This window comes from Monodon monoceros, unplaced genomic scaffold, assembly GCF_005190385.1.
Source record: "Monodon monoceros isolate NGI ecotype Baffin Bay Population unplaced genomic scaffold, NGI_Narwhal_1 Super_Scaffold_1, whole genome shotgun sequence".
NCBI classification, from domain to species: Eukaryota; Metazoa; Chordata; class Mammalia; order Artiodactyla; family Monodontidae; genus Monodon; species Monodon monoceros.
Window position 1 is genome coordinate 69530114 of NW_021703765.1, and position 27930 is coordinate 69558043.

Here is a 27930-nt window from a genome sequence, read left to right on the forward strand (position 1 = left end):
GTGGGGTTCTAGAGGGGGATGGGGCAAGGACCCTCTATTTGTTATACATTTTTTTGTTTTCAGTTTTTTCAAAAAATTTGATATACGTGTACAGAAAAGCACATGAAAGTTACAAACTGTTTAACAAGTGTAAAGTATTAGAATGTGGGAACTTCCCTGATCATAAACTTGCACCCCTGTTCTAAGCTTTTTTGTATTATTTGAGCTCCTAAATTATGGGCGTATAAAGTAAGAATGACTCTAAGATGAAAAATCTGATCGTGCAGCTTGGAGCAGGTCAGGGCGTCGTTCCTACTTCATTTGTGATCTGACCTCTCGAGTCTCCTCGTAAAGTGTTTCAGGCTCCCCGGAGAGGGACTGCAAAGCAGCAGGGGTCTGGTGGGCTTTAGCTTCTCTGTGGATGTGCATTTCATAGCTGCCGGGTGCCCGACCCCCTCCCCGAGCATCCCAGACCTGCTTGCTCACGCGTCAGTCCTGTTCCCTGGCAGGCCCAGCATGTCCGGACTCCACCTGGCGAGAAGAGGCCGAGAACAGAAGAAGCCGGACCTGCACAGAGACTTTACTGTGGCTTCCCCTGCCGAGTTCGTCGTGCGCTTTGGGGGGGATCGGGTCATCGAGAAGGTACAGATGGGATCCCGGCACTCGGTGTGGGGTGAGGTGGGCCAACCAGCCTCAGGCTGCAGAGAAAAAGTCCTGCCCCTTTGTGAGCGCTTGTGAAGGGCTGGGCGCTGGGGTTCATCAGCTTTTCACCCTCACGACAGCTTAAGTGACAGGTGCGTGACCCCACGTCACAGAGGAGGAGACTGGGGCCTCTGAGAAGGGTGGGGAGGCAAAGACCCTTCGTGCAGGGGGCTGCTTTCTGGGTTTCTAGGAGGGGAGCCTAAAACCCAGCCCTGCCCTCTCGAGGGGTATAGCTCCTTACAGGAGAGCAGACCCAGATACTAGAATGACAGGGACGGAAGGAAACAGCTAAAGTTGGTGGTTTGTGAAGGCTTTTCACACTGTTTCCTGTTCTAGCTGGTAAAGGCCCTGACCTCGTGCTGTTTGATCATTCCCGTCGCATTCACGGAGAAACTAGAGCTCAGGGATCCGACATTGGTTGTCCAAAGTCACGTAGGTAGTAAGTGCTGAAGTCAGGACTTGAACCCAGCTCAGTTTGACTGAAAGCCTTTTGCTTTTCCATTTTATTCGAGGGTGGTGATAATGATGATAACAACAACAATCGCGGCAGCTGCCATTGACTGAGGGTCTCCTCTGGGCCAGGCATCCTGTTAACTGCTTACATTGTTGGGTCTCATTTAACCACCCCACAGCGTTGTCAGTGGGTATTACTTTACAGATGAGGAAACTGAGGCCCAGACAGAGGAAGTGGCTTGCCTGGGTCTCACAGCTAATCAGTGGCAGAGCTGGAATTTGAAACCAGAGCCCATGCCCTCACCCCAGCATCCTAAGTACGGCATTGAGCCACAGAGACTCATATAGGTCCCCCAACCTGGCTGCCACCAGTCTCCCTGGCTGAAAACGCACACACCCACACGACCCCCACCCGACCCGCCCCAAAGCCTTGATCTGATAATTAGGTTGAGGAAGCCATAGCCCAGCCGTTCTATCATCATTCATGGGAGGCATTTTTGAAAGGGGAAAAGGAACGCAAAAACTACGGTGGCCACTCGCGAGATGTGATGTCTGGGCTCGCATTCCCTTCTGTAAAATAGAGGCGATCACATCCAAAATCTCCAGTGGGACTTGTCCTTCAGGGCCATCATGAAGATTAGTCAGAGATGGAAGGACCTTAAAATTATGGACTTGGTACAGAAGTTGGAGCTTTGAACCTATACACCTAATTTTTTTTTTTTTTAACAAGAAAACTAGAGCTTGGTTTTATAGAGACCAAACCAGGAGGTTTACCAGTCTGAGCTCCTCATATGAAGATGAAGCACAGAGTGGGAAGGGATCTGCCTAAGGCCACACAGCAAGTTCACAACACAGTGAGAACTGAAACTAGGACCCCTCTGTTGCTGGGGACAGCCAGCCTCACTGCCTTTCTTCCTTCCCAAATCTGGGACCTTTAACCTTCTGGACACAGAAGCAGCCACCGGGGACAGTTCAGAGCATAGGTCATACTGTGGAGGGCCCACGAGTGCCAGCTCTGCCACTTACTAGCTGTTTGATCTTGGGCAAGTGCCTTAACTCCTCTGGGTTTTAGTGTCTTTAACCCCAAATCGTGATACAAATACAACCTCTTTCAAAGGGCTGTTGTGAGGTTGAAATGAAATGGTGCTGGTAAAATACACTGTACTGTAGCTTGGTACATACTAAACGCTCAAAAAATGTTACATGAACATGATGGTGCCAAACAGAGGAATCAAAAATCATTAATCCGTCCGTCCATCCACCTGGTCATCCATCCTCCCATCATCCATTCAACCATCCATCCATTGGGTCATCCATTCATGCATCCAGCAGACTTTAAGTACCTGCTCTGTGCTGGGCTGAGTGCCATAGAACTACGAAGAGGTGCCATGGGAGGCTCACAGAGGTGAGATGAACCCTGGGGTAGCACTCGGCCTCCAGCACAGGTAGATGTGCAACTCGGCCCCTCCCTCGTTTTCCCCTGTCCAGGTGCTCATCGCCAACAATGGTATCGCCGCCGTGAAATGTATGCGCTCCATCCGCAGGTGGGCCTATGAGATGTTCCGAAATGAGCGGGCCATCCGGTTTGTAGTCTTGGTAACCCCCGAGGACCTCAAAGCCAACGCAGGTATTGATACTTGGGCCCTGACTTTCTTCCCCTCTGCCACGTCCCCGCGTCCTTACCTGCGCTCACCTCCTTCACCCCACCTGGGCCAAGTCCATCCTGGACCCCAAACAGCATCGCAGGCTACCTCTCCTGAGCTTGTATTTATTTCCCCTTTCTTTATTTAATTAAAATTTCTGCTGACAACAAGAGTGACCCATATGTCTTATAAAAATGCCAATGGTTAACATGCAAAGCGGAAATCTCGCCTTTGAGAAACGTTTACAGTAGGTTGGTGTTTCTTCCTCCATATGTTTTCTTCTTGCACTTGTATGTACTGTTTTTCAATCATTCCTTCATTTTTCTATTTCTTTACCTCTCCATGTCTATTACCATTGATCATCCTGTTAATAACTATTGGACAATTTGCTTTTTTCCCTGAACAATTGTATCCCTTTACAGACCCTGCACACAGCAGCCAAACAGATCTTTTAAAAACACAGCTCAGGTCCCATCAGCCCCCTCCTGTGTCCAGCACCAGCTATCTCAGCCCCCCGAGCCTCCCCAGAGTTCAGGCCCTCGGCTCTGCTCTGCACAGACGTGGCCTCCTTTTTGCTCACTACAGTGAGGACAGGTTTCCTTGTTAGCCCCATTTTACAGATGAGATAATCGAGGCATGAGGGTGTAACTCACTTGCCCAGGGTCATACAACCAGTAGGTGATGCAGGCGGGATTGAAACCCTGGGCTGAGTCCACAGCCTTAGGCTGTTGGGTCTCCCATTGTGCTCAGGCTAAAATTCCAGAACCTCACTCAGGCCAATTAAGGCCCACATGACTTGGCCCCTGCTGGCCTCCTGGACCCCCATCTCCCGCCTCTAGACATCCATCCCTGGGCCCAGTCACACTGGCCTCATCAGTTTTGGCCTCGCTCTTTCCTGTTGCAGAGGCTTGGAATGTTCTGGACCTTCTGCTTGCAGTGCTTCCCCGAAGCTCTTTGTACAGCAGGTCTCCACCCCTCCACGCACGACTTGGGTCCCATAGTCCTCCGGGGCAGCCCTGTCAGAGAGCCCCGGTGCTGTTCACACCCTGTAGTTATCATGTCTGTCTCTTGTTTATCTTCTCCAACATGATAGTAAAATTCAGTGAGGAGAGGGTCATGGTCTGACTTCTCGCTTTATAATCTCTGGGACCTCTCCAGTCACCAGCACAACGTGTTGGGTAAACATCAGAGGCCGGCGGGCCCGGAAGGAAGCATGGCTCTCGAGTTTCTTTCCAAGTCTGCACATAAAGTTCGACATCATTTCTTTTCAGGTCTTCAAGAATTTCATAGTACAGATGTACCAACTCCCGACTTTTGATTGAGTCTAGCTTTTCACAGTTCAAAACACTGCCCCGTGAACACCCTCTTACATCAGTCTTTGGCCTCGTCGATGAGTGTTTTCTTAGAACATATTTCTAGAAGTGGGATTCTGGTTTTAAAGAACATGAATATTTTTAAATCAAAACATTGTATTGTATTCAGCTTTGAAAAGGAAGGAAATCCTGTCTCATGTTACAGCAGGGATGAACCTTGAGGACATTATGCTCAGTGAAATAAGCCAGTCAAATGCTCTATGATTCCACTTACATGGGACACCGAGAGTAGTCAGATTCATAGAGACAGAAAGTAGAATGGTGGTTGCCAGGGGCTTCGGGGAGGGGGATGGGGAATTGTCATTTTATGGGTATCGAGTTTGAGATGCGTGAGATGAAAAAGTTCTGGAGATTTGTTTCACAACAATGTGAATACTCGACAGTACTGAGCTGTACACTTCAAAAATGATTAGATGGTAAATTTTGTTATGTGTTGTTTTTTTTGTTTTGTTTTGTTGTTTTGGGGTACGCGGGCCTCTCACTGTTGTGGCCTCTCCCGTTGCGGAACACAGGTTCCGGACGCGCAGGCTCAGCGGCCATGGCTCACGGGCCCAGCCGCTCCGCGGCATGTGGGATCCTCCCAGACCGGGCCACAAACCCGTGTCCCCTGCATCGGCAGGTGGACTCTCAACCACTGTGCCACCAGGGAAGCCCTGTTTTTTTTTTTTTTTTACCATGATTAAAAACAAACATTGTATTGTTTAATGGCTAAACAATATTAAAATAAACCTTAAAGAAGAATTTTTAGGGAGTTCCCTGGTGGCCTAGTGGTTAGAATTCCAGGCTTTCACTGCCGTGGCCTGGGTTCAGTCCCTGGTCGGGGAACTGAGATCCCACAAGCCATGTGGCAAGGCCAAAAATTTAAAAAAAAGAATTTTTTAAACGCACCTCTGATCCGACTATCTTGATAGCTTGTTTCCTTCTTTTTTGTTGCCTTCCAGGCCTTGTCCAGACACCCATGGACCGCCAGGGAAGTCCCCAGATACACATATATTTTCACATGATTAAAGTCATACTCACTTTTCTTTGAGCTGTCATATTCATTTGTCCATTGTTGCCCTAGAATCTTCATGGTTATCCTTTCAGTAGTGGTGCGGGGTTGCATCCTGCAGATGTTCTGTCCTCGACTTCAGTCTCTCAGCGCTTCTTTTTTTTTTTTTTTTTTTTTTTTGCGGTTACGCGGGCCTCTCACTGTTGTGGCCTCTCCCGTTGCGGTGCTCCAGACGCGCAGGCTCAGAGGCCATGGCTCACGGGCCCAGCCGCTCCACAGCATGTGGGATCCTCCCGGACCGGGGCACGAACCCGTGTCCCCTGCATCAGCAAGTGGACTCTTAACCACTGCGCCACCAGGGAAGCCCAGCCCTTCTTTTCTTTTCTCTCCTGTTTAATCCCAGAGTATATCAAGATGGCAGATCAGTACGTCCCCGTCCCAGGAGGGCCCAACAACAACAATTATGCCAACGTGGAGCTGATTGTGGACATTGCCAAGAGGATCCCCGTGCAGGTAAGTCAGATGGGACACCCCAGTCTACCCACGGCGGGGGTGATGCCCTGAGCTCTGGAGCAACCTGATTCCACAGTTTGGAAGGGATGGAGGAGCTGGGTCCTAGGAGACCCTGAAATCCCGGGCTGACGTGACCCAGCAAAGAGCTTCTGGGGTGTGATGGTAGGTGGGTTCTTGAAGAAAGACCTTTGTTCATGCCTCTTTGTGTTTGCAGGCGGTGTGGGCTGGCTGGGGCCATGCTTCTGAAAACCCCAAACTTCCGGAGCTCCTGCACAAGCACGAGATTGCTTTCTTAGGTAGAGTGCGCCTCCATCAGATGCGTGGGAATTGGGGTGTTGATGGGATGCTCGGTGGGTCAGATTCTCTTTAATACAGCCCTATAAGGAGGGGACCAGTTTGATATCCCCACATCACACTTTCATGGTCAGGAGCAAATGAATCCAGGGGTGGGAGGTCACGTGGATAGGTCAGCCAGCCCAGGGAAATAGGAGCCATTACCGTGGTTACCACAGCAGAATAATGCCGGGCAAGCAGAACCCTCTGCTGGTGTTCCTGTTGGCACTGAGATACCAGTCATGTTCAGATTTCTAACTAGGTTTGGAAACCTTTCTGATAAGGCCACACCTTTTCTTGGGCTGTTCTCAGACCTTTGGAATGCCCTCACCCCCTGGGACCAGAGCCTATCATCTCTACTACTTATTAGGTAAAATGATACTTATTGTCTATGGCGTCTGTTTGTTTCAGGATTTGGATTTGAAATTTGTAAACTTTGCTCAGTTACACTATCTGTTACGTGTGATGGGAATCATTTACCATCCCCAATAAATCCCTATTGCTGCTCCTTATCTCTGGGCCCACAACCCAGACTCGCATATAAAGCAGCTTGGTGCTAAGTCAATACCTGATATTCACCTAAGGGTCTGCCTGGTGACCTGTGCTCGCTGATGTATTCTTTGTCCATGACCTCTGATTGGCTGTCACATGGGACTCTCATTATCTCTCATGTTTAATTCTGGAGATTGATGGTCCAGCCGCAGAGCCAGCCACCTACAGCCCAGGCCAAATCTGGCCTACTGCCTGCTTTTGTAAATAAAGTTTTATTGAAACACGGCCCTGCCCATTCATTTATGTATTGCTTATGGCTCGTTATAGAAAAAGTTTGCATGGTCTAGTGTTTTGGGGTGCTGGCTTGCCCCCATGGTCTAGCTTTTTGCTAGTGAACTTTGTATAGGCCACAGAGCTTAGGTTGTAAATCATGTTTACATTCCACATGTATTGAAAGTTGACTGGTAAAGTAGCAGACTAATAGATTTTTTCTTCCCCAACTTGATGTTAAATCCTTGGAAGCTGGGACTTGGGGACTTTTCTTTGTGCACCTGGTTGGCACCTGGCTTCCAGGGCCTTGTGGCTGACTTGAGTCTGCCTTCCCCTTTGCCCCAATCCCTCAGGCCCTCCCAGCGAGGCCATGTGGGCACTAGGAGACAAGATTGCCTCTACCATCGTGGCCCAGACGCTGCAGATCCCAACGCTGCCCTGGAGCGGAAGCGGTAAGGCACCCTGAACCTCACTTCGGGGGAACTCCTGGGCCCAATCTTGCTAATGTGAGCAGAGGGGGTGACAGGAGTATAGTTTTTTAATTCTTTCATTAAAAAATTTTTAAATGATCATGAAAGTGGTCCTATGTCATTGTAGACAACTTAGAAACTAGGAGAAGTACAGAAAAAGAAATAGAAATCCTTTATAATCGACTGACCCGGTTTTGATCATTTGTTATATTGTTCCAGCCTTTTTTCTAGGCACATCCTTTAAAAAACCAGACCTCTTACATTTAATAGTTTGTGACTTGTTTTTTCTCACTAATCTTTCTATGTCAGTAAATACACTTTACAACATTTAAAATGCCTGCATAGGACTATATTATACAGATGTACTGTAATTGACTTAACAATCCTCTATAGCTATACATTTAGGTTGTTTCCGATGAATTTTTTTCTAATTTTGAAAATATTAAAAGCTTTGATAGTCCTGTACCTAACTCTCTATGTCCATTTTAATCACGTCCTTAGGATAAATTCCTAAAAGTGGAATTTCTAGGATAAATTAAAAAAATAAACAGGAAAAACATCTCAAGAGTTTCTTATTCAGTTTGATTTTTTTCCTCCAAAGATTGAATTTTAATTTTAGAATGAAAAGTTTGTTTCTGTTTTTTTTTTTTTTTTTAATCTTCACAGGGTTTTGGAAAGTAATGATTCACATACGAATGACTCCATAGGGTAGAGCTGGAGTTGGGATTTTTTTGGATTCAGGTTAATATGGCTGTTCTTGGTAGACTCAGTCTGAATTTTCTTAAGCTTGGTTTCCCATTCAGGGTTGAGTCAGTCCTTAAGGAAATTAAAATCCACTGCAGGAAGCTGAAGGGCTGTGTCTGAATTCTGCTGGTCCAGAGGCCAGGTCTAGAGTGGCTTTGGTGGGAAGAGGCCCTGTGTTTCTGTGTCGTGTCTATGCTCTTTTGGGGAAGATTCAGTTTTCTTTGTGACCCTCCAGGTCTGACGGTGGAGTGGACAGAAGAGAGTCTGCAGCAGGGGCAAAGGATCAGCGTCCCAGAGTACATTTACAACGATGGTTGCGTGAAAGATGTCGATGAGGGCTTGGAGGTAAACGCTCCTGGGGGGTCAGGTGCCAGAACCTTCTCATCATCCTGGTAGCAGCGGAAACCTCTAAAGTGGTCTGTTTGTCCTTTGCCCCCAGGCAGCAGAAAAAATTGGTTTTCCCTTGATGATCAAAGCTTCTGAAGGCGGTGGAGGGAAAGGCATCCGGAAGGTGGAGACTGCTGAGGACTTCCCAATACTTTTCAGACAAGTGAGCTGTTCGTGCTGCGTATTTTTCCATGTGTCTTTGGGAATTGTGTTTATTCAGTTGGTGGCCACCAGATTCTTTCCACTAACATTATTGTGTCACAATCAAGAGGACACTTGCGGGAGCTGCAATATTGCTGTGTTGTGTTGCAAAACAAATGTATACATTTTTACTCGCAGAAGTCCAAGGTTTTTGTTGATCTGTACACTATTTCCTTTAGATGGTTTGATTCTATGAATCAGTGTGTCTCTAAAGGATTTCAGAGGTATCTGTGAGAATATCTGTTTGTGTCTATATTTGTCTATCGAGAGATGGGATAGTTTGTACATTTTAGCAGTTTCAGTATTTCTAACATTTCTAGACAATTGATTTTTATTGTCTGAACGAATCGTATATTTACTTATTTGTAGCTGGTTTTCCACTTTTAAAACATTATACGCAGGGGGTGGGGGAAGGGATAAATTAGGAGCCTGCGATTAACATATACACACTATTACGTATAAAATAGATAACCAACAAGGGCCTACTGTATAGCATGGGAACTATACTTAATATTATGTAATAACCTATAAGGGAAAAGAATCTGAAAAAGAAAAAAATGTATATATAAAACTGAGTTAGGCTTCTCTGGTGGCACAGTGGTTAAGAATCCCCCTGCCAATGCAGGGGACACGGGTTCAAGCCCTGGTCCAGGAAGATCCCACATGCCGCGGAGCAGCTAAGCCTGTGCGCCACAACTACTGAAGCCTGTGCACCTAGAGCCCGTGCTCCAGAACAATAGAGGTTGCCGCAATGAGAAGCCCGCGCACCACAACGAGTAGCCCCCGCTCGCCACAGCTAGAGAAAGTCTGTGCGCATCAACGAAGACCCAACGCAGCCAAAAATAAAATAAAAAACACAAAAAACACTGAATTGCTGTGCTGTACACTTGAAACATACATGATATAGTAAATCAACTATACTTCAATTAAAAATTTTTTTAAAAGGTCACCTAACTATAGATTAAAGAAAAACCCATTATGCCCATTGTTGGCAATGTTTATAAAAATTCATACCGGTAATCTTCCCGTTCTTAACCCAACTATTTTAATATTTCTAGGCTTTCTTGTAGACCTTGCTCACGTGTATATTTAATTTATTTTATTTTTTAAATTTTTAGTTTTTTATTGAAGTATAGTGATTTACGACGTTTCAGGTGTACAGCGAAGTGATTCAGTTATACATATATATCTCTTCTTTTTCACATTCTTTCCTATTATAGGTTATTACAAAATATTCACATGTATATTTTAAAGAGTTGTCTTTGGCCTACACAATATTTTGTTCTACGTTTAAAAAATTTCAAATTGTGGATCATAAACAGTTTTACCCTGTCCAGTCCTTATAGTTATTCTGACGATTGCACAGCATTCCCTATGTGGCCATGGTCTTATTTATCAAACATTTCCTTTTTTGTGAAATGTGAAGCTTGCTTCCATTTTCATTATTATGCACAGTTCCACTATAGTATAATATGGTATTTAATACTATAAATAATATTTAGCTTTTTTTCCTTCTTCTGAATTATTTTCTTGGGTAAAGACCGTGGGGGAAGAAGGATTTAGTTAAATAGCATGTACTTTACATGCACTGACAAATACATACCAGTAAATTGCGTTCTCTAAAGGTTTACCGTTTATACAGCTGTGGGCCATGTGTGAGTATTACATAAAGTAGTGGTTTCACTACCACATGTCCCTATCGGGGTGTACTGGTTTGGGAGTATTTGGGGGGGAAGAATTTATGTTTTCGGGAAAGTTGCAACAGCAGTACAGAGTCCCCATCTACCCTTCACCTCCTTTCCCCTGTTGTTAACATCTTTTGTAACAGTACCATGATTGTCACAACTAAGAGATTAATTTCATTAATCCATGTCTGTTAAGTGAACTCCAGACTTGATTTGAATCACCCCACTTCTCCCCACTAATATCCCCTTTCTGTTTCAGGATCCAGTCCTGGATCCTACCTTGCATTTAGGGGTTGTACAGATTTTAAAGCTTTTTTCTTTCTTTTTTAAAAAACAGGCTTTACTCTTTAGGGTAGTTTTTAATTCACAGCAAAATTAAGTGGAAAGGACAGAGTTCCCATATACCCCCCTGTTCCCCAACTGCATGCAGAGCCTCCCCCAAGCTTCCTTTTTTTAATTACATGAGTTCAATATGAAAATATTCTCGGTGTCAACATTCAGGCAATTCAGTAATACGTTACGAATAAAAAAGGAAAGGTCCCTTTCGCAACATCACCTCTCAACCCCTTGCCCCTTCTCAGATGTAACCCCTGTTAGCCACCGGGTTTCTTTCCAGTACTTTTACTGTAGTATAGACTTTTACATAGACCTTCATATAATTCTGTTTTATTATTTTTCGCATAGGTGGGATCATCCCATGTGTTATTGCAACTTGCTCTTACAAAGAATTTGTCTTAGAAATAATTCCATGTGAACACTTATTTTTACCTCATTTTTAAGGGTCTCTGGACAGCATGCCTATGAGACAATGCCTTTCAGATGTTAAAAGTATGGAGTAAGTCGGTCTGTAGGTTCCACCGAGGAGAGCTGGCTGAGAGAGTGAATTAAGTGGGAGGAAGAGAAGCCTACAGAGTAGTGTGTTTTGGTTCTATTTTTGTTTCAAGAAACATTTTCTCTGTACGCATAGAAGAAAACCAATTTGTACCCAACTCTTAACAGCATATTATCCTTAGGAGATGTTGTTGCAGAATTTCAGTTTCTGCATTATGTATTTTCACATATTTGACTTAAAAACCACGAGAATGTAATGTCTTTGAGGGAGGTAAAACTGAAAGATCGGCAAAACCGCGGGCATCCCTGCCATCGTTTTGCGCCCCCTTTGGAGAACTTCCTGCTCCAGCCCTGCTTCCCCAGGGAGGAGCCAGCCACCCTGCCGTCCCCCCCAGGTGCAGAGCGAGATCCCCGGCTCCCCAGTCTTTCTCATGAAGCTGGCCCAGCACGCCCATCACCTGGAGGTCCAGCTCCTCGCTGACCAGTATGGGAACGCCGTGTCCTTGTTTGGGCGCGACTGTTCCATCCAGCGGAGGCATCAGAAGATCATAGAGGAGGCGCCGGCCACCATTGCCACGCCAGCCGTGTTCGAGATCATGGAGCAGGTGGGCTCTGGGGAGTTCGGGGGGAGGCATCTCAGCTCAGAACCATCAAGAGCTCTCAAGAGTCCAAGTTGCCAAAGTGGGGTGGGTGTCCAAGAGGAGACCAATTGGCGTGGGGGGGCCCATCGTGGAGATGATTTCAGCCTCACACGGGGTTACTGGAGTACGATCTCAGAGGTTCCAAGGTAGTTTACACACAGCAGGTCCTCAGCCTGCCTTTAGTGAGGGAGCTAGTACGTTTTCCCCGAGAAAACCGCTGGAAGCCCCTCGCCCACCTCCGTCTCTCTGCAGTGTGCCGTGCGCCTGGCCAAGACCGTGGGCTACGTGAGTGCGGGGACTGTTGAATACCTCTACAGCCAGGATGGCAGCTTCCACTTCTTGGAGCTGAATCCCCGCCTGCAGGTGGAACATCCCTGCACAGAAATGATCGCCGATGTCAACCTGCCGGCCGCCCAGCTACAGGCAAGGAAATGGGCTCCGAACCCTGGGGCTTCTTCTGCCCAGAGTGGGGATCCCCTGTCCTGCTCACATTAGACCTCCCTGCTCGTCTCTTGGCTGGTGTCCTGGGGAGTGACTGTTTTAATGTGTGGGTAGCACGGAGAGCCATGCAGTGGTTTGTCACCTTCGTCTGGCCATATAGCCCTTGGAGAAACTGGCAAAAGCCATGGCCCTTCACCCTGGAAAAATCTATTTTATACAATTTGGGAGCATTTGTAGACCTCCCCAGTACCCATTCATAGACCTTTTTATCATCACAGCCTCCTCATGGAGCCCTGTTAGACATTTCCGCCCCTAATTTCTCCCCTATGAAATGTTAATATCACAGATATACTGTATATCGGTTTGGATACTGTAGATATAGCTGTGCGTTATACAGGCATACCTTGTTTCATTGCACTTTGCTTTATTGCATTTTTTGTTTGTTTTTTTGTTTTTTACAAAATTGAAGTTTTGTGGCAACCTGTGTTGAGCAAGTTATAATGGTGCCATTTTTCCAACAGCATTTGCTTGTTTCGTGTCTGTGTCACATTTTGCTAATTCTTGCAATATTTCAAACCCTCCACTAGCAAAAAGATTAAGACTCTCTGAAGGCTCAGGTGATGATTAGCATTTTTTAGCAATAAAGTATTTTTTATTTAAGGTACGCACATTGTTCTTTCAGACATACTGCTATCGCACACTTAATAGGCTACAGTATAGTGTAAATGGAACTTTTATATGTGCTGGGAATCCAAAAAATTTGTGTGACTTGCTTTATTGCAATATTCTCTTTATTGTGGTGGTCGGAATTGAACCCCCAATATCTCCAAGGTCTGCCTGTACATAGAAAGAGTAAGATTATTTTCACCCCCAACAACAAATGTTTGCCCTCTTGGGCTCACCCCTGCTAAGAACATGTCACCCAGAGTTAGGAACTCTTGCATTAATAGAAACTCTTTAATTTTTTAACTAATATCTCCTTCCTTCCTCCCTTTCTTTCTTTCTTGAAAATTTCTTTTAAATTTTTAAAAATTTAAATTTTGATTAAATTTAATTAACTGAAAATTTAATTTAATTAGTTTTACTTTGATTTAATTAGAATTTAACTTTAATTTCTTAAAAATCCTCCCAGAGTTTTTATTCCATTTTTAATTTTGTTTATTTTTTTCAGTTTGAAATATTTCAGAAAAGTTGCAAAAATAATACAATTAACACCCATACCCTGCACCTCGGTCCACCACTTGTTAGCATCTGACCACATTTGCTTCCTCTCTCTCTATTTGTGTTTTTGTATAATTTTTGTTTTTTCTTCGCTCAACCTTTTGAGAGATGTTTTGGCTTGAACTTCATGCCACTTTGCCTCTAACTCTTTCAGATAAGAACCTCCTGGGAATAATACCGTGATAGGATCGCCCCACTCCAGAAATAGAGCTTTGACACCCTCCACTTACCTATCTAATGTTACTTACTGTCTACATGAAAGTTTTCCCTGTTGTCCCAATAATTTGTTGCTGTCCTTTGTTTTTCAAGTCCAGGATCCAATCCAGGACCCATACATCCCTTTCCATTTTCATGTCTCCTAATCTCTTTAATCTGGAACCGTTCCCCAGTCTTATTTTTTTGTCCTGGATGTTGACATTTGTGAAGTGTTCAGGCAGAATGTCCCTCCATTTGAATTTGCCTGGTCATTTCTTCCTGCTGGAAGTCACTTAAACACTTTGGCAGGATATTACACAGGTGCCATTGGGTCCCTTTTAGTGTGTCACATCCAAAGACCCAGCAGATTCAGTTTGATCTTTTGGTTCACCTGGTGTCCGTCACTGTCTGTTTTTCACTCGGTCCTCCAGCCCAGCTTTCCTTGTGTCCTTCACAAAACCTTCTTTGACTCTGCAGCTGTACACCACCATTCCCCAACTCCTTCCACAGCGCTAAGGATCTGTAACTTTTATTTGATGCTCGCGATGTTGTTCTGTGACTGTCGCTTCTTTTCCCAGCGACACAGTTCACTCCTTGCGGGCAGGGTCAAGCCATCTGTCTTTCTCTCTCCGTGCCTCTCCTGCCACCATGTCGCCTGGTCTGGTGGGCACAGGAGGAGCTCAGTATATCCGAAATCATTCACCCCCTACCACCACCTGCATCGCCTCTAGCACTGGCCTCCACGTTTGGGGACTGACCCTCTTTTGGGACGGATTTCTTGATTTCAGATCGCCATGGGCGTGCCTCTGCACCGGCTGAAGGATATCCGGCTTCTGTATGGAGAGTCCCCATGGGGGGTGACGCCCATTTCTTTTGAGACCCCTTCCAACCCTCCCATCGCCCGAGGCCACGTCATTGCGGCCAGAATCACCAGCGAAAACCCAGATGAGGCAAGTCTGAGGGCCCTGAGTTTCCACCATCTCCGACCTCTCAGCGTGTGGCAGACCCAGAACCTTAGCCTGTTGAGATATCCGGGTTCACAGTTTATAGGCGAGGACGCAGGGATGCGGGAAGGGACATGCCACAGTTTATCCACATGTGATGTGTCCCAGGTACCAGGCAGATGCCTTCATATGTCAGTTACATGACAGCCCTGCCGCTGGGCATTGTGACCCCACATTACAGCTCGAGAGGTTGGGGTGACCACCTTCATACCCGGGACTTGGTGAGGCCATGGCCAAGGCCCACTGGTGGACTTTATAGACCACGTCCATCTTTGGGACAAACAGGCAAGTTTAGAGCACAGGCCCTTGGATTTCTGGCCCCATGAACTTTTTGCTGCAACATACAATCTGGTTCATTCTAAGGAGTCCCTATGTGACTTGTTCCTACTTGTGCCTTAAGATACCAACCAGCTGGCATCTATCAAGTTTACATGCTTACTGACAGTTGATGGTCACATAATCTCCATAACCTACCACAATTTAGTTGTTTAATAACTACATTTAAGAAATTTGGGATAAGAGAGGTTTGGGTTTTTTTATTTTTACCCCCCCACCACCACCTTTTTTTTTTTTGGTAAATAAATTTATTTATTTATTTTCGGCTGCATTGGATCTTCGTTGCTGTGCCTGGGCTTCCTCTAGTTGTGGAGAGCAGGGGCTACTCTTCATTGCGGTGCGCGGGCTTCTCATTGTGGTGGCTTCTCTTGTTGCAGAGCATGGGCTCTAGGCTCGCGGGCTTCAGTAGTTGTGGCACATGGGCTCTAGAGCACAGGCTTAGTAGTTGTGGCGCACGGGCTTAGTTGCTCTGCGGCATGTGGGATCTTCCCGGACCAGGGCTCGAACCCGTGTCCCCTGCATTGGCAGGCGGATTCTTAACCACTGCGCCACCAGGGAAGTCCTCTCACCCCACCCCCACCTTTTTAATGAAAGAATTTTAAACTACGGTGACTGTATTAGTTTGGGATCTTTGGCTACAGGCGAACAGTCAGTTCTGATGGTGGACAAGCAAAAGGGGAAATTTTCAGAGGGTTGATGCCTTGTTCACAGGTGCCTGGGAGGATGGAGGATCACGTGTAGAAATAGCCCAGGCACCTGAAACTTTCCATCTCTTGCCTCCAGGCATGTCTGCCAAAACGAATGCCTCCATCACAAGCTTCAAGTGTTCTAATCCCAGCAAGAGGATCCAACCCACCCCCCCCTTTACCACAGTTATACTCAGAAGGGGATGGGTCATCCCCTCAAAGGGAATTATGTGTGTGTTAGCATCAACAAGGGCTAACACTGGATTTCCTTACCTGCTGAAATTTTCATAATCTGGAATTGGAAACCCAACTCCTCTTTTTTTTTTTTTTTGGCTGTGCTGCACAGCATGTGGGATCTTAGCTCCCTGACCAGGGATTGAACCCGTGGCCCCTGCAGTGGAAGCATGGAGTCTTAACCACTGGACCACCAGGGAAATCCTGCCAACTCCTCTTTTATTTACACTTTTTATTATCAACAATGGCAAACATTTAAAATCAGTATGTACTTTCGCTCAGCTCCATCAGTGATCACCGGTCCCACTTGGTGGTGGTTTTTTGACTTTTTTTTTTTTTTCTAAGTAAAAATGACACACAGTGACATGCTCACCTGGAAACACCTGCACCCCTAGTGAGAAGTATCAGTGTTTTATTCATCACGCTAAGCTCTTGGGTGTGGGGGGGCGGGGCTCTTGGGTTTTCCTAGGATTTAATTCTGATGAAAATATATCTGGAGTAACTATTTCTTCCATTTTGCTTTTTCTGCCTGGGCTCCAGGGGTTTAAGCCGAGCTCTGGGACGGTCCAGGAGTTGAATTTCCGCAGCAGCAAGAACGTGTGGGGCTATTTCAGCGTGGCTGCCACTGGAGGCTTACATGAATTTGCCGATTCCCAGTTTGGGCACTGCTTCTCCTGGGGAGAGAACCGGGAAGAGGCCATTTCGTCAGTATCTCCCTGCCTCCCTTCCTTCCCTCCCTCCCACCCTTTGAGAAACTAAAAATTAACCTGCTGCTTCAGATGTAGCAGCACTTTAGGAGATGGGGAGCAGATCCTATTTTATTTTATTTTATTATTATTTTTTTTTGCGGTACGCGGGCCTCTCACTGTTGTGGCCTCTCCCGTTGCGGAGCACAGGCTCCGGACGTGCAGGCTCAGCGGCCATGGCTCACGGGCCCAGCCGCTCCGCGGCATGTGGGATCTTCCCGGACCGGGGCACGAACCCGTGTCCCCTGCATCGGCAGGTGGACTCTCAACCACTGCGCCACAAGGGAAGCCCCATGTATCTTTTTAAATTGGAGTTTTGTCCAGATATATGCCCGGGAGTGGGATTGCTAGATCTTATAGTAATTTTATTTTTAGTTTTCTGAGGAACCTCCATACTGTTTTCCACAGTGGCTGCACCAACTTACATTCCCACCAACAGTGTAGGAGGGTTTCCCTTTTCTCCACACCCTCTCTAGCATTTGTTATTTGTAGACTGTTTAATGATGGCCATTCTGACCCATGTGAGGTGGTACCTCACTGTAGTTTTGATTAGTGGTACCTCACTATAGTTTTGATTTGCATTTCCCTAAAAATTAGCGATCAAAACCCCCTCATCTTAACATTTCTCCTGCCTTGACCTGGGAACAAAAAGGTAAACACCAGTTCAGTTTGTAAAATTAAACATTCTTGTGGAGGTGTCTTTTAGAGTGAAAGACATTTCATTTGAAAAGCATTTAAATCTCTGGGCTGGGGCACTTAGCCATGAATTAAATGGAGTTTGCTGCTTTTGAGGGAGAGAGTTTCTTTGCCAGCTTTGAATAATTCATCTTAATCAGTGAAAAATTGAGACGCTTGGAGCAAATAAGGATTAATAAAAGGTGGGATGGTGGTCAGCCAGCCCAGCTGTCTCTGAGTGAAGGGATCTGTGGCTTGTCCCACACTGTGAGTGGCCAGTAATCGCTTCAGCAGAATAGGAAGGAAAAATTCCAGCTCTTATTGTTGTCAGTGTCCAAGAGGGGGATCAACTGTCCCTGTTTTCCCAGGACTGAGTGTTTCCTGGGATGTGGGATTTCTCAGTGCTAAAACTGGGGAAGTCCTGAGCCAACCGGGACAAGTTGGTCACCTTTGAATCCAGTGGCTCAGCCTGTAGATGCAGGTTCGGGTCCCACACCCAACTTGCAGTAGCCTCTTTGACACCCTCATTTAACCTCACTGCGTCTTCATTTTCTCACCCTCCCGCTGGGGTCTCGTGGCCCCTTTGTCACACCTGCTGGAAGCATGCAGGAGCATCGTAACTGGTGTGAAATCTCTCCTCTCCCAGGAAGGGTTCCTATGCCTCCTCTTCCTCTGGTGCCTTTCCCCATAACTTTCTCCCTATGATTTCATGGAGAGTGGAGGTTTCTGCCCTTTGGACTGGACACCCTGTTTGGGGGGAGGCAGCCCCTCTGGGAAACTGGAGGTGGTTACAGCCAAGCACGTGTGGGCTGGTGACCGCCATGCCCAGAGGGGGGCACCGGTGTTAGCCACCTACTTGTGCAACCCAGGCACACTGGACAGCTGTGTGGACAGGTAAAGAGCGGCTCGTTCTTGGGACACTGCGGGATTTTGATAGGTCCAGCGGGAGAGGGAGTCAGAGCAACTGGCATGGTTAATAACAATTATAATCACTGTAATAAATCATTTCATAGCAGTTAAGGTTTATTGATCAGTGACCATGTGCTTTATACAGACTGTCTCATTTTAATCCCCAAGCATCTGTGTGAAGGCAGGGTTATTCCCCCATCTTCCAGATGAGGAAACTGAGGCCCAGGCATTTAAGCCACTGGCCCAAGATTTGCTGTACCAGTCAATGCTGGAGCTGACATTGCCCCAAGCCGTCTGACTCAGGGCCCTCCCTAAACTTCTGTGCGGTTCTGACTCACTGGAAACCACTTTAGAACTCTGATGACGTGTACGTTAATTGGGAAAACAATCCGTGTGCCTTCCCCTCAAGGAACATGGTGGTGGCTTTGAAGGAACTCTCCATCCGGGGCGACTTCAGGACCACCGTGGAATATCTCACCAACCTCCTGGAGACCGAGAGCTTCCAGAACAACGACATTGACACCAGCTGGTTGGATAATCTCATCGCCGAGAAAGTGCAGGTGGGGAGCTGCACGTGTCTCCCCTGGGGGTCCTGGAGCCCTCCTAGCTCCCCGTGGCTTTGGTCACTGTGGATACTGATGTGCAGAGTCTCTCCCAGGCCGAGAAGCCGGATATCATGCTCGGGGTGGTGTGCGGAGCCTTGAACGTGGCCGACTCGATGTTCAGGACCTGCATGACGGATTTCTTACACTCGCTGGAAAGGTGGGGCCCATGGGTACTTCCTTTCCCGTCTTGGGATATGTGCTGGTGGCAAGTAAGACAGAAACACGCTTTATTTGGGTGTAAATCCATCACCAAGCAATTAGTGAACCTCTCCTACGTGCTTGCCTCTGTAGAATTCCTTGGATAAACCTGGGCTGCCCTAGAAGACGCTGGGGTAGGGGGCAGGAGGGGAGGGATACTCAAGGCCAACGCAGCCACCATCCTATAGACAGCGGTGTGCTTATTCGTGCTGACCTGTGCAAGGTACGTCGTAACACTCAGGAGTCCAGAGAGGAGGAGGTGGATTTGAGAAGCAAAGCAGGTTGTAGGTCACCTCTACAAATGGTCCTTTCCCAGACCCTCACCTGAATCAGATGACCAGTGAAATGGACCCTGTGGAAGTGGCCAGGAGCTCCCTCTTGGGATAGACCAGGGTTTCCCAACCTCAGCACCACTGACCTTTTGGGCTGGGTCGTCTTTTGTGGTGAGGGCTGTTCTGTGGGACAGGGTAGGAAGTTAGCAGCATCCCTGGTCCCATCCATAGCATCCCCTCTCCCCCTGGAAGTCAGAACAATCAAGTATGTCTCCAGATATTGCCAGATGTCCTCGGGGTAGAGGCAGACCCCACCTTGAAAACCACTGTGGTAGGCAAAGGAAACTACTGAAAGGGAACTAGAAGGGCGAAAGTTCTTAGTGCTTGGATAATATGCTTTTGAATGGTAATAGAATCACAATCCGTGCATTCGTTTCTTTCATAAGCGGGTGGCAGAATTCCCACATAAGGAATTTTTTCAAGAAGAAGCAATATGGTTATTGCTTCTTAGAGGAGCCTTTTTGAAATGTCACATCCTGTAGCAAGAGCAGTTTCCTTAAGTTCTAAGGGATGTCAGGTTCCTTGGGACTCTCCATTCCTTGCCTTTTATCAATCAGGTGTGTTGATAGTTAGAAGAGGCAAAGAGTGGGTGGATTTTCATATGCAGGGGATGGATGGCTGCAGAGTTCTTGGTCACTCCCAAACTGACCACAGGTCTGTCTTCTCTCTCAGGGGCCAGGTCCTCCCCGCAGACTCTCTGCTGAACATTGTGGATGTAGAATTAATCTACGGAGGCGTTAAATACATCCTCAAGGTAAAGGTCCCTGTTAGATGTCTCCCACACTCTGGTGGCTCAAGGGAGTTTTATTTCTGCAGTGGGCCATCCCTGCAGTGGATTTTCTCATGCTTGGTCCCAGGACTCCCCGTGCAGTCCCGTGACCTTGAAATCTAAGGTGTTTGGATTCCAGAACCCGTAGGCTTGAGCCACGCACACAAGGCACGTTAGAGCATGTGTTGGTTTCCCGTGGCTGCCGTAATGAAGTCCCATAAACAGGTGTCACTTCAAACAACAGAAATTTATAGTCTCCCAGTTCTGGAGGCCGGAAGTCCAAAATCAAGGTGTTGGCTGGGCCATGGTCTCTTTGAAGGCTCCCAGGGAGCATGCATTCCTAGCTTCTGGTAGTTGTGGGCAGTCCTTGGTGTTCCTTAGCTTGTAGGTTGTCACTCCAGTCTCTACCAGTCTCTGGCTTTGTACGGCCACCTTCTCTGAGTGTGTCTGTGTCTGTCTGTCTGTCTTCACATCCTCATTCTTCTGTGCCTGTCTCTCTGGGTCTCTTCTCTTACAAGAACACCAGTCAGACTGGATTTAGGGTTCAGCCTAATCCGGCACAACCCCTCCTTAACTAACTACATCTGCAAAGACCCTATTTCCATTAAGGTCACAAGCTGAGGTTTCAGGGAGGACTTGAATTTGGGGGGACATAATTCAACCCCTTACACAGTGTGAGCCAGACCACTGCTCAAGAGCAGAGCGTCTGGGTGCACTTCCCAGGGCTGTGAGACTGGCTTTGTCCAGCGTCTCTGCACCGAGAATCAATGTGTGGATTTCTGACTGCTTCCAGGTCTATCACCGGCATCCCTGGAGCTTGTCAGGGTTGCTCTTCTCTGTTGGAAATATCTAGTTACCCGTCCTGAGCCGTCCCAGGCCAATTCAGCAGAGTATCAAAGAATGTTTGAGATGTGCGAGCACAGTGTGAGCCCCCCGGGTCCAAGTTGGGGTGACCTTTGGAGCGATGTGTCCCTGGGAAGCCAGGGCCTCCCCAGCACTTCCCAGCCTCACATTCCATGGAAAATGCAACAGAATTTTTATTTTCTCTTACTTCATTTTTAACATTGCTGAGCATACATTGAACTTTCAACTTTGGAGATTCTCAGGCTTCGTTCAGCCAGACGAGTGTGTTATCCACGTAACGTGTGTAAAATCGCTTCCCTTTTGCCTCTGATGCTTCCTGGCTACCTTTGGGGACCTGGGTCCCCTCAACTTGATTTTAAATATGACACATGCCCGTTGCAGAAAATTTCAAAACAGCAAACAAGCATGAAGTGTCAGAAAAACAGTCCACCATGGGGGAGTTCCCTGGTGGTCTAGTGGTTAGGATTCTGGCTTTCACTGCTGTGGCCCGGGTTCAGACGTTTTAGCAGACTTCTTTTCAGTTATTTTTTTCCTTATGCATTGCTTTTATAAAGTTAAGATCATAGTGCAAATGTTTTTACTGCTTTGATATTGTCATGGCCTATAGTTTCCCCCTGTTATTAGCAAGTTTTCCTAACATCAGTTTAGAGTCTGCAGCACGGTCCAATGGTACTTTCCGCAGGTATGGAAATGTTCTAAATCTGCTCTGTCCAGTATGGGCCACCTGGGGCTATGGAGTACTTGAAATGTGGCGAGTGTAACTGAGGAGCTGAATTCTATCTTTCATTTAATTTTAATTAACTTACATTTGAACATCTGGCTAGGGGCTACCATATTTGACAGTGCAGTCTAGAACATTCCATGGCAGCACCCACTGTTGGAGAGCTCGTTTGATTCTAGGTTTTCCCATAAATAACGTGGCAATAAATATTCCTCTATTTCTTGCCATCTTTTGTCACTATATATATATTTTAGAGGTTGAGGGCTCTTTAGGGTGTTAGTTTTCTGAGAGACAGCACATACTTTGAACTGAGGGCCAGGTGGGGCTGGTATTTCAGATTGAAATGCAGAGCTGAGGCCAGGGCCTGGCCGTATATGTCTCCTTCCAGTGTCCCAGATCCATTGTGTGCCCCTGGGCAGGGCCAGGTCTAGCGGGCAGAGCCCAAGTCCACGTCCAGGCCACTGATGGAGGCCCCAGGTCTGCCTCACCCAGAGCAAGACCCCCATCTCCCTGGCTCCCAGGGCAACCCTGCTTGGAGACAGGATCAGAAGAAAGCCCCCAGCCCTCAAGGGCACACAATGGACAGTGATGCCCGGCCTGGGGCTACACCTGCGGCCGGCAGCCACTAGCCCACCCACAGCGCAGGTGTGGCTCGCTGACCCCGGGCTCCCTCCCCGTCGCTGCTCCCTTGGGGTGAGCGAGGGCTGGGCCTCGAGACGTGAGGTGTCCACCCCAGCACTCCCGCTGTGGACACTAGCCTTTGCTTGTGGTCGGGGGGCCAGGCGGTGCTCTGGGGGCACAGGGTCAAGCAGGCATCCTCATTTCAGGTGGGGACATTGAACTGTCCCCACAGGTGGCCCGGCAGTCTCCAACCATGTTCGTCCTCATCATGAACGGCTGTCACATCGAGATCGACGCCCACCGGCTGAACGACGGGGGGCTGCTGCTGTCCTACAGTGGCAGCAGCTACACCACGTACCTGAAGGAGGAGGTCGACAGGTGTGTGGTCGTGGAGGGCACACAGAGCCAGCTCTCCCCTGCAGGTCTGAGGGTCTTAGCTAAGGCACCTTCTCTGGAACGTTCTGGGGCTCCTGGAGAGGTTAATCTCTCGGCTGGAATTCCATGCAGCTGGCAGGCATTTCTGGGAGGCTCCCAGGGGGCCCTTTTCTAGTGACTTGGGAGGATTCAGAGCCGAATGGGACGTGACTCCCAGCTCCACGGCCTGCAAGGTGTGTGCTGAGTGCCAGAGGCTCCGGGTCTGAGCTGCAGTGTCCACACCCATCAGATCAAGGCTTGGAGAAGATGAGGTCGTCCGATTAGGGAAGGGGCTGTTTACTGAGCATCTGCTTACGCCAGATGCCGCGCTAGGTGTTAGGATACAGCCGTGGTCATGACTCGTGGAGTCTGTGGGGGAAGAGACACATCGAACGAGCAGACGGCGGCAGGAAAGCTTGCTCTGTGTCTGGATGGGTGGAGGGCGGGATGATCCGGAAGCACTTTGCACGGGGGCATCGCGTGTCCTCCTGGTCCAGCGTGTCTGACCACCCTGAGCTCACACGATGAAACAGACCCGCCCACCCCCACGGAAAGGCAGCAAAGACCCCCCCACCGACCAAGAGAATAAGATGGGGAGGAGTGGGGTTCCAGAGGCCCCGTGCCTGAAAAAGCTCCAGTTAGATTCCCTTCCGAATTCTCGATGGAAGAAGGTGGACTAGATTCATCCCAGATTGGTATTTTTTTTTACCTCTTTTTAACCCGTGTTCTATCTGCCAAGAATGTTCAAGATGATGATAAGCTCCATCCATGAGGCATGCTCTTCCCAATTCTAAGGTGAAGGCTTTCAGTGGGTCAGTATCTACTGAATAATAGTGATTGATTGCTTTCTCTATGCCAGGGCCTGGTGGAATTATGTCAGGAAAAGGAACTAGTTTTCAGCCAGTAAAGGGTCCCACCCACCTCACTCCCAAAGTCTCTGCGGTAACTGTCAAATGCTACCATTTGGGAAAAATGGAGTAAGTCCCTCAAACCACACACAGGGTGATGCTCCCGGCTGCCTTTAGGAAGGGAAGAGGCTGTCGAAACCCTGACTCGGGCACCTGGGTCGACGGTCCTCCCCAGCCTCCCCACCATTTCCCCACTCCTTCTCTCTCCAGTTACCGAATCACCATCGGCAACAAGACGTGTGTGTTTGAGAAGGAGAATGATCCCACGGTCCTGAGAGCCCCTTCGGCGGGGAAGCTGATACAGTACATGGTGGAGGACGGGGACCACATCGAGGCTGGGGGCAGCTATGCTGAGATAGAGGTGACCGCAGAGCTAGCCCCCTGGGAGGGAGGTAGGGCTGCAGCCAGGTCTCCCTTACACCCCCTCCCCCAGGGAGGGCCATCTGCCAATGCTGCTTCACCTAAGCCAACAGACCTCCCCTCTCACCTGGGCTGTCATCTGCAGATTCCTAAGAGAGCCATGTGTGTGGGGTTCAGCCCCAATTCCCCGCAATATCCAAAGGGGAAAAAAAATCTCAAAAATGTATACCTCCCCAGGAGTGATAAGAACCGATGAACGATCATGATGCAGACAATTAAAAAGTGGTAAGCCGGGCCTCCCTGGTGGCGCGGTGGTTGAGAGTCCGCCTGCCGATGCCGGGGACGCGGGTTCGTGCCCCGGTCCGGGAAGATCCCACATGCCGCGGAGCGGCTGGGCCTGTGAGCCATGGCCGCTGGGCCTGCGCGTCCGGAGCCCGTGCTCCGCAACGGGAGAGGCCACGGCAGTGAGAGGCCCGCGTACCGCAAAAAAAAAAAAAAGCAAAGAGTAAAAAATCCTAGGTGTTCAACAATAGGGGACTGACACAATGGTCCAGCTATACAACTGAATACTATGCAACCACTGAAATAGAGACCTGTATTTACTGGCCTGGTAAACTGTCCATTCTTTAATCTTCCCAGCAATCATATAAGTTGGACACAAATGGGACCCCCATTTTGTACATGAAGACACGGGCCCCAGGCAGGCTAAGGAACTCACTCAAGGTCACATCAAGCCAGGATTCAAACCCGGCCTCCATTCTCTGCTGCCCAGGAAAATAGTGATTTTTGTAATGAAAATATGGCAGCGGTAGTAGCTGACGCTTGTCGGCCTCCTACTATGTGCCATCCTGCTTCATCCTTATCAGCGCCCTGTGAGGCAAGACTGTCATTTCCTCCCATTTTACTGTTGGGAAAACTGAGGCTCAGAGAGGGGAAGGCACGTGTGGAGATCACAGAGTGATGGGTGGGAGCAGGGTTCCATCCCAGGCCTGGCTGACTTGGGTGCCCAAGCTGTGAACTTCTGAGCAAAGGGTGGGACAGTCCTGTCGGTCTGCAGCCCACACGTCATAACAAAACTCATTACGTCCACACGGCCCGACTCTCAGACCAGTTCAAGGGGCTGATGACTGTACTGCAATCATGTTCTTCATTCCCCAGAGGGTTTTCTCACTGCCTTTAAAAACCGGAGCTGGTCACAAAATGCACCGCATTTTAGGAATGTGTGTGTCAGTCACCCTACGTCATATGATTCATCTGTATTTCTAAGAGAGAGGCCTTCCTTTGGACATAAAGCTCAGTTTCCATGTCTGTAAAATGGGCACAATGAGCACCTGCCTCTCTGGCTGGCTTTGCAGATGGAAAAAATTTATGCCCAGCACTGTGCCTGGTACACAACAGATTGTGTAAATGCTGGTTCCCTCTCTCCCCTCGGCTTGAACTCTGCCCACGGAGTCATTCAATGTAAATGACACGGTCCGTGCTCCAGAGTTACTAGTTTGGGGTGACACCGGCCAGTCCTAGTGGGCTCCATCTAATTTCTTCTTTCTGCAAAACAGGTGATGAAGATGATCATGACCCTGAATGTGCAGGAAAGTGGCCGGGTGAAGTACGTCAAGCGCCCAGGGGCTGTGTTGGAAGCAGGCTGTGTGGTGGCCAGGCTGGACCTCGATGACCCTTCTAAAGTGCACCCGGTATGTGGCACCTGGCACAGCTACCCCGTGAGCCAGATAGGCTTGTGGCCCCGGCTCTCCCGCCACCACCCGCTCCCAGCAGCCAGCACGATGGGCGTAGGACTGTGCCTGTGCTCACATCCTTCTCAGCAGCTTCCCATCCCACTTAGAATAAAAGCCATGTGCTTCCGATGATCTCCAAGACCCCCCTTGAGCTGTGCCCTGCTTTCTTCCCTGGCTTCATCTCCTCCCCCACTACCCCTCCCTTAATGTAATGCTCCAGACCCGTCCCCCTGGGGCCAGCTCCCTCTGCCTGGAAGAACCTTCTCCCAGACGCTTACAGGGGAAGGGTTCTTCCTGTGAACTTTGACGCAAACATCATCCCCCCAGTGCGTTATGTAGAGCTGTCAGGTCTCCGTGACATGACATGACTTACCCTCCTAGAGTGAGCCAGGCCTGCGGGGAGCTGGCTTGCCATCTATGCATGTAATTTTGTTTTCTCTACAATAATTAGTGTATATGCCCAGGAGAAAAGAAAAGCTAGAAAAGCATTTTTTTTTTAAATCAAATCGACTCTTTTCTTCAGACTATTCTATTAGTTTCATTTGTTTTCTTCTCCTTCTTTTCATTATTCTTTTTAGAGGGTTCCCAAAGCTAGAAATAGACTGAGCTTTGTTAGATCACCAGGAAGGTCTGTGTTTGCTTTGTGATTCCTTTTAGCAAACGTTTCCCGGGCTAGGTTCTTGAGACAGCGCCCAGCCACAGGTCAGGAGGCTCACAGGTGCCCGTGAGAAAGACAGGCAGATAAGCCTTTGTAATTCAGCTCAGTAGGTGCAGTCAGAGGGACTGCGCTTGGCCGCTGGCTGTGAGGGCCCAGGTGGAGAAGCCAGCAGCAGATTGTGGAGAGGGGAAACCCTCCGGTTAATCTTCAAGGGTGAGAGGAGCCCGCAGGGTTGGGAGTGGAGTTGAGGGACAGGAAGCTGAGGGTTCTGGGCCAGCAGAATAGCATGCCCCAGCTCCTGGGTCCCAGCGCCTCCCACAGTTGGTGTTGAGTGGATATTTGTAGAATAAATTAACAGGCGAATAGATACATTAAGGCAGTGTTGCCCCTTTGGGGAGCTTTTTATTTGGGGATCCTTTAAGGCTACATGTTTATGATTTACAAAAAGCACGTACACGGGCTTCCCTGATGGTGCAGTGGTTGAGAGTCCGCCTGCCGATGCAGGGGACACGGGTTCGTGCCCTGGTCCGGGAAGATCCCACATGCCATGGAGCGGCTGGGCCCGTGATCCATGGCCGCTGAGCCTGCGCGTCCGGAGCCTGTGCTCCGCAACGGGAGAGGCCACAACAGTGAGAGGCCCGCGTACCGCAAAAAAAAAAAAAACAAAAAAAAACACGTACACTTGCATGACAGTTTCCTAAATTTTCACCTTGCTAGGCATTCATCTTTGGGGTTCGAGTGAGACTGAAATAAATAGAAAAAAACAGGAAGATGATCTTGGCTTGAAAGCAAAGCAAAACAAAAACATCTGTCGACAAAAATAATAAACAGTCTTTAATAGGAATAGAAAAGAGTTTTATTTGAACCAAACTGAGGACCATAGCCCGAAAGACAACCTTTCGGATAACTCTGAGGAACTGCTCCCAAGGAGCATTTTTTTCAGCACAGTTTTATGTCTTGTCAGAACAAAGAACATGAAACAAGTCAGGGATACATTCCTTCAAGGTTTCAGGACACACACACACACACACACACAAAAACAGAACAGATCAGCACGTACACAGCGAGTCCATATGGCCTTGGCACCTGGGAAGGGAATCTTATCATCAAAGGAGAACCAGCATTGGCGTCCGAGGAAGGGAGGCATTTCATCTTTATTTTTAACGTGGACATTCTTTACTTCTGGTCAGTGCGCCCTTTTCTTTAATAATTAAAGCTCATGTACAGTGTATGTTTGATTGGCTACAAACTGGCTGCTCTGGTTAGCATGAGATTCAAGTTAACTCATGTAGAAGCCAGAATGACTTCCCCAGATCTCAACATGTGAACATTTTTTTTTAATCACATCTAATGCCCTCCAAAATTATTTGGGGTACATAATTGACTCTGACATTTGTAAAGGGGAAGATTTGGAAACCTCACAGGGGTGTGAATGTAGCAATTTTAACTTTCCAATACAATGTTTTCTTCTGTACCCCCCTCCCCCGCAGGCTTCATGATAACCGCATTATGTGTATTGTGTATATTGTGTGTTGGTAGCTCTGCCTCGGCCCTTGGCTTGTATGTCTCATTCAGAGGCCACAGTGGCCTTG

At 48.0% G+C, this 27930-nt stretch overlaps 1 protein-coding gene across 4 annotated transcripts in view; it reads left to right on the top strand.

The window, feature by feature from the left end:
* ACACB (acetyl-CoA carboxylase beta) overlaps positions 1-27930 on the top strand; it is a 186003-nt gene that overhangs the window by 56068 nt on the left and 102005 nt on the right. For all 4 annotated transcript variants that reach the window (XM_029224967.1, XM_029224990.1, XM_029224974.1 and 1 more), the window contains exons 3-19: positions 489-621; positions 2623-2761; positions 5545-5654; positions 5869-5950; positions 7103-7201; positions 8199-8308; positions 8403-8513; positions 11463-11672; positions 11961-12131; positions 14354-14515; positions 16366-16529; positions 18565-18715; positions 18814-18917; positions 19963-20044; positions 22498-22643; positions 23798-23948; positions 25504-25638. In XM_029224967.1, coding sequence (XP_029080800.1) covers positions 489-621; positions 2623-2761; positions 5545-5654; positions 5869-5950; positions 7103-7201; positions 8199-8308; positions 8403-8513; positions 11463-11672; positions 11961-12131; positions 14354-14515; positions 16366-16529; positions 18565-18715; positions 18814-18917; positions 19963-20044; positions 22498-22643; positions 23798-23948; positions 25504-25638 — 2260 coding nt within the window. The remainder of the gene's footprint in view (positions 1-488; positions 622-2622; positions 2762-5544; positions 5655-5868; positions 5951-7102; positions 7202-8198; positions 8309-8402; positions 8514-11462; positions 11673-11960; positions 12132-14353; positions 14516-16365; positions 16530-18564; positions 18716-18813; positions 18918-19962; positions 20045-22497; positions 22644-23797; positions 23949-25503; positions 25639-27930) is intronic.